The following is a 6,398-nucleotide window of genomic DNA, read 5'->3' as shown; positions in this document are numbered from 1 at the left end:
TCTTCACTTATCCAATAGTTTGATAGCTCTTAGTGTGTGCTTAATTCATATTTTTTGTAAGAGAATATTTTTTTAAAGAAAATTTAAATATGTTATTAGGAAAATAAATTTTATAAATTTATGAAAATAATTTAAATATTAGAAATTAGAGATTTTAAAATTTTATTTTAAATATAATAATTTTTCATAATATTTTTTTTTTCAAATTTATGTTTCTTTTTTTCTTCATATATATTTTTTATTTAGTTTAACTAAGTGTCACTCGACCATTTTCAATTAAGGAATCACTGATTTTGTTGAGATTGAGATAGTTTTAATCAATACTTACCTACAAAATACATATTCCAATCATTTTCATACTATAAGTATCTATACATATTCCAATCATTTTCATACTATAAGTATCTATATGACCTAAAGTTTAAACTATGAATAAAAATTAATCTCGTGTTATAGTAAAAAATGAAAAACATATTTAACCTTCATTAAAAATACTCTATTTAAATAAAAATTTAAATATAATAAATTTAAATGATCTTATCTAAACAAATATTTAAAAATAAAATAATTCAATTTTAATATATTTAAATTTGTTCCCTCTTAATGAATATAATATTTAAAAGGAACTTTTAATAAACTTGTTTGTCCTACTTCTTACAAGCCTAATTTTGAAGAATGAAGAAACTTGATACTCTGCAATGGCTAATTAGAAATGGAAACATTTCATAAAAAATCAGATGGTAGCATGCAACAGCCTGAGACATTTGGACAAATTTCTTCTAGGACATCTTTAGCAGAGAAATAAGAGTTTTTTTACAAACTAAAATCATAGATTCATACATTAAAAAATAAATTTTACCGAAATTATATAAGAACACTTATGAACATTTTAATCGAAAATATACTTTGAAAACAAAAGTTCCGAAGACCATGTATTCATAGGTGAACCAAACAATTGCAGAAACCAAACATGTTAATTCCCGACAAAGAACTGTTAATTTAGCAGCTGAGATGATTCAATTGTTGGCATCTGGTGTAGCAAGTTTTCACTTTCATACATCCACTCACATTAGGAAGTGTTCTTACAAGGTCGAATTTCTCCTAGAGTGATTTCTTTTGTCTTCTTCTTTTGGTCTTTACGGCCTCCAAATGTGGTGGTCTCCGATTGGTTCTTTCTTTTACCGAGATGAGTGACGAAACCTGCAAAGGCACTTTGATGATGAAGTTAGTCCAACTACAATGTGCAGGTGAGTCAAAAGAGAAAAATTACCTCTGGCGCTTGCTTCCTCTTGTATTTATACTTTTTTAGATGAGTTTCAGCTGTTATGGGTATGTTCGTAGGTCCAAAAGAGGACTCAATGCCTTAATTATGATTTACCGTTAAAGCTAACTTAATTACAGTTAAATGTGGATTTACGGGTTGTGTTTGAATTAAGGGAGTCATTCGGTCATTCCAGCCTTCTCGGCCATTCTGAACTTCTCGGCTATCCGGTGGTACAGGAAGATTTAATGAAAAAAGATAAAGATTTCAATTACAAAAGATTAAGAACTGAGTAACAAGATTTATGTACAACACCAATATACAGAGCTACCTAAAATCCTTTGATCCTAAATACAACTTTGGTATTGGGTTCTGGAAATGAAATCATTTCCAAGTCAAACTAGTTTTGGTTTTGCAGAAAAGCACAACACAATTTCCTCTAAAATGATCTTTCTTTATTAACTAGGCACAAGAAATTACATTTTGAGTATAAAGAAATTCACACAACCATGCATGTGATTTGAATCCAATAAAAGGATGTAAGCAGTTATTTGGTTCTTCTCATGCACATGACAAGAACATCAACAAATTTCTCATACATGTTCTGCTTCAAGAACATCCTCTGCACCTTTTTTCTTCCTTCCATCCCCATTTTCTCTCTTGCAAAGCTGTTTTCAAGTAAAAACCGGAGATGCTGTGCAAGGACACGATTCCCTGTGCGTCCAATAGGATGAAGGAGACCTGTCACATTATGTTCAACAATTTCTTGTGTTCCTCCAGCATCTGTTCCAAGCACCTACTCCATATTGTTAAATTAAACAATAAATGTCAACATTCATTTGTACTATTCAATCAACTTTTGCACATAGATAGAGACATCAAACCTAGAGACTATCAAGTATCAACTACCTTCTCAGTTATAGTTTGTTGAAAATTTCATCGACTAAAGATTAAGACATTTCATAGTATATAAGTGGGTGAAAACCTCATCTTATAAGCTGGTTTTACAAAGTTGAATTAGACTTAAAGTACACTTCTTAATATAGTTTATATTAATTTGAGGTTATTTTTTGGTTTCAAATTTCATATATGCTTCATAAGAAACAATCCTATTATGGACAATAGAACTCTTTCTTTAAATATTAATACAAGGGCATATCCAAAACTTGAAACTAGTTCATCAGCAGCATGCATGCATGGCTGCAGAAGGTTTCTGTTTGAGCAAAAACCAGCAATGTAAGGACAATTAATTAGCAACATTTCAAAGGATAAAACCACCATAATATGTGATTACAAGAGCAGGGAAAGCAAATTGGAAGTCATACCGGAAGACCAAATGCCATTGCTTCTATAGTCACTCTTCCAAATGTTTCTCCCAATCCCTATTGGCCATTTTGAAAAAGAAAAAACTACGAGTATATTTTCCAAGCAATGGAATAAAAATAGATGCTAGCAGAGTAATGCATGCAGAAGATGTAATACTTATACAACAAGATTTGCTTATAAGTGGGAGCTAAGATGATAGATATATAACATGATAAATATATAAACTAAACGTGGTTTACCTGAGAGTTTGTGACATAAACATCTGCAGCAGAATAAAGTGAGGCAACACGTGTAGTGGCTGAGGTCCACAAAACTGACTTTGACAAGTTTGAATGCTGTGATAAAAATCTTAGAAGACCTTTAACATAATCCACTTTGTTGCTCTTAGATCCCACAGAACCAATGAGAATTTTGAGAGATTGTGTTCCATTGTTGTGGGAGAACACTTCCTTGCTGTGAAAACAAAAATATGCATCAATAGTGCAATCCATAAATATCCTACACTACACCACCCTATAGTTTGAGATTCATGTAACCTGTTTATAAATGTACTTGAGATATTGTTGAAGGCTACACTACTATTCTTGAACAATTTTCTAACATGATGTCTTCTAGACAAGGTGGTAGATAGGTATTCTCCATCATCTGATGACACTGCTGTTTTCTTAGTATCATGGTGCAATGGTTTGTCTTCTACAATTGATCTTGCTGATTCAAGAAGAAATAGCTGACCCTTCCCACGGTTGATGCTACTCAGAGTGATCGCAAGCATATCATTATCACTCAACCCCATTTCTCTTCTAACTGAATCTCTCAACAACTTCCTCTGCTCATCCATTTTTCCAGCACTGAAGGATGGAGCATTGAGTGTAGAGGGAATGCCTGCTACAAAAGCTAGTTCATCATTGACAGACAATGGAACAAGTGCTGGCTGTAATCTCAATTTTATGCTTTCTTCTTCACACCATTTTTGCCATTGCTTAGATTGTGCTTCAGAGAGAAAAATCAGTGTTTTCACTCTGTGCAACACATCCTTTGCACGATCAAAGTACTCTCGTCTGTTTTCCATAATCCACCAGGCAACTTTACTTGCTCCAGCGGGAAAACGTTCAATGTATTGTTCTGGATATATGTAAGGGTGTTCATGTAAGAAGAGACTTATACAACAAGTACACAGTATCAAATGATTGTTCATATTATTATGAACCACCCCATGATATATAATTGAAGTTTTCTATATAAGCACATACTTAATCCACTTTTCCTATCTCTCAATGTCAGAAGTCCTATGCCAATAGTTTTAGAATTAGTATGAGGATTTTCAACTAAGGCTCTGATATTTTGGTATCTTTTATGTAGCAAAACAAAGTCATAAAGAATTTATTGTTCAAGTTTTATTAAATAGTGGATTTTTTTAAACCAATCTTGTAAAACCAGCTTATGAGGTGAGGTTTACACCCACTTATATGTTCTAATCTAGTCGATGTAGAATCTCTAACACACCCTTCACGCCGAGAGTGACAACTCGTGCGTGTGACAATATATTTATGGGTGGTCTGATAACGACTCAATATGACCTGATAAGTCCACCAAACACTCGTTAGGATAGATTATAAAAAACTCTTAACTCAAACTCATATGCCATGTTCTTTACAAGGATTAGCAACTACCACGCCAAGCATTATGCTGTTGGGCAAGAGCTAGAGATTGATGTTGGTTCTGCATCAATAGGTTCTCTGTACTTGAGTTTAAAAAATTATCTACCCACAAAAACATCCACTTTCAGACATTGCATAAGGAAAAACTCAAGCAATCTGCTCATACCAATCCATGATGCACAGACCGCTGATCCAGCAATGACAAGATCTGCTTTGGCTGCAGTTTTGAAGCTGAGATATGCTTTGTCATCAAGCACCTTGATATGCCTCCTAGCGAGTTCTTGCATCAAACCACCCTTCCTGCTAAGCACCACAGCATAAACAGAAGCCTCACAACTCAAGAGTTCAGTTGCCAACTCCATCATTGAAAGTGGAGCTCCAGTCATGGAAAGTTCATGAAAGATCAAAACAAACTTTCTTGACCAAACAAGGTGTGCAAAGTCCCCTCTCGTGTCACAGCTTTCATAAGGCCTCTGAGGACTCCATTGCAGAATTCTATCCTCTAATGATCCAAATGGACCAACAAGGAATCCATAGGTAGAATTCCTTGGGGGAATCTCTGCCTCCAGCTCCTCTAAATGACTGCTCTCAAGTTTATGTTTTCGCCTCCTCTTACCTTGGACTGGTCGCCTTCTCCTTTTCCTTGAGCTTGCTTTAACTGGAGACAGAACACCATATTCTTTCTTGGCCAAAGCCACAACATCCATTGTTCTGTTTCCAACTTGTTCAATGTTAACAGATAAGGAAATGTTTCTGGCAATCAAATCATGATGCTGATTCTGTTCAACATATGAGTTTGTTGCATCACTTGGCCTGCTTTTCAACCCTGAAAATTCCCCCTCCTTATCATCATGTGCCCACCTAGACTGAACACAAAATCCAAGATAAGCCCAAAGGGTTATCAAAAGCAGCCATAACAGTAACCTGTTGCTCCCATAGCACTGTGCAACACGCTTGCCTTCTCTTCTTGGTGTTAAGGTAGAATGTGGACTTGACCTTCCAGAAGAAGTAGATTTCAAACTGATACCTGATCTTGCTGAAGAGTTCTTCTGCTTTGTAAAATTTGCATGAACTTCTCCTTTGTTGTTGCAATCCTCCATTAGTAGTAATAGTATCCTTAACTATATCATTAAAGAAGCTTGAGCCCCACTTGTAAATTCATCTCCTTTTCAGGATCACTGCTTTCAGCATTGTTGCTTCTATCTCTCCCACACCTACCATATATGGGAAGTTCAAATTTTAAGAAGAAAGAAACACTGAAAGGAAAAATGGTAAAGAAAAAGGTGTGTTACAGTTCTTGATGCATTTTTAGTGTTCTTCAATGGTTTAAAGATGTGATGATACTCCAAGAATTTGAGCTTTCAGGGTCAACGAGTAATCTTGAAATGCTCCTTCACCTGAAAAAGAGAGTTCAACAACTGAGCAAACAAAAAGTTGAAGTGAAGAGACAGAAGGGTATGAGTTTGACAGAGAACTGACGCACGTGCGTTGCACATGCATGGGGTTGGTCAACCATAACAAACTCCATTCTCTTTGTGACTAAAGAATAAATAATCAGTTCAAAAAACTGATTATAATTCTTTTTTATTTAATCTTTTTGGTATGAAGAATATTCTAAAAAAAAACTTCAAAATAAATAAATAAAAAGTTCTGTTGTCTCATTGAGATTTAAGAATAATTTTTCATAAATCATTGAATTAATTATTAAGTCGCAACAACTTTCATGTGCAAGTTTGGATGTCACATCAGAGTAAAATGATGATGAAAGGTTCTCTCAATTTCTACTAAAAATAAAGTAAATTAATTTTATTCGCTGAATCTTTCCATTGAATAATTAAGTATGAGGTTTCTAACCGTTTCTTAAATGTTATGTCCGTACTTATTAAACATTGACATTCATTTTTTATGATATATATATATATATATATTAATTAGTAAGGTGTTAAATTTAAAAAGTATTTACTAAATTTTTTATAATTTTAATATGTTTCTAATATAATTTAAAAAAAGAAGAAATATATCAAAAATTGAAATTTATTATATAAATTTTTTTATGATTATAAAATAAAAAATATTTTTTTTAACAAGTAATAAAAGATATATTTCTGTCAATTTATATAATTTATAATTATATAATATATAAATCTGTATTC

The 6,398-nt window shown here is 33.2% G+C and overlaps 1 protein-coding gene across 2 annotated transcripts; it reads right to left on the bottom strand.

Annotated features, from left to right (window-relative positions):
* Nucleotides 1-1,545: 1,545 nt before the first annotated feature.
* Nucleotides 1,546-5,735, bottom strand: LOC137819511 (uncharacterized). Of its 2 annotated transcripts, XM_068623386.2 has the most exons (6): nucleotides 5,538-5,735; nucleotides 4,412-5,459; nucleotides 3,124-3,709; nucleotides 2,827-3,040; nucleotides 2,587-2,643; nucleotides 1,546-2,057 (listed from the first exon to the last, which is right to left on the bottom strand). In XM_068623386.2, the coding sequence occupies exons 2-6, from the start codon at nucleotides 5,343-5,345 to the stop codon at nucleotides 1,809-1,811; spliced, it is 2,040 nt and encodes a 679-aa protein (XP_068479487.2). In that variant the 5' UTR covers nucleotides 5,346-5,459; nucleotides 5,538-5,735; the 3' UTR covers nucleotides 1,546-1,808. The 2 variants fall into 2 exon arrangements, with proteins under 2 accessions (XP_068479487.2, XP_090152960.1); XM_090296834.1 differs by lacking the exon at nucleotides 2,587-2,643 and having other exon boundaries at nucleotides 5,538-5,730.
* Nucleotides 5,736-6,398: the final 663 nt, after the last annotated feature.

The sequence above is a fragment of the Phaseolus vulgaris genome, chromosome 10 (genome assembly GCF_051622355.1).
Source record: "Phaseolus vulgaris cultivar YP4 chromosome 10, ASM5162235v1, whole genome shotgun sequence".
Classification (NCBI taxonomy): Eukaryota; Viridiplantae; Streptophyta; class Magnoliopsida; order Fabales; family Fabaceae; genus Phaseolus; species Phaseolus vulgaris.
This window is presented reverse-complemented; position numbering and strand designations above follow the sequence as displayed.

Bases quoted from the DNA above. Each gene is read 5' to 3' on its own strand.
- LOC137819511 (XM_068623386.2), bottom strand. From the start codon at position 5,345: ATGGAGGATTGCAACAACAAAGGAGAAGTTCATGCAAATTTTACAAAG. The intron at 3,041-3,123 runs GTTACATGAATC...TTGTTTTCACAG, and splicing joins TCAAGTACATTTATAAACAG to CAAGGAAGTGTTCTCCCACA. The intron at 2,058-2,586 runs GTATGACTTCCA...AATATGGAGTAG, and splicing joins CAATGGCATTTGGTCTTCCG to GTGCTTGGAACAGATGCTGG.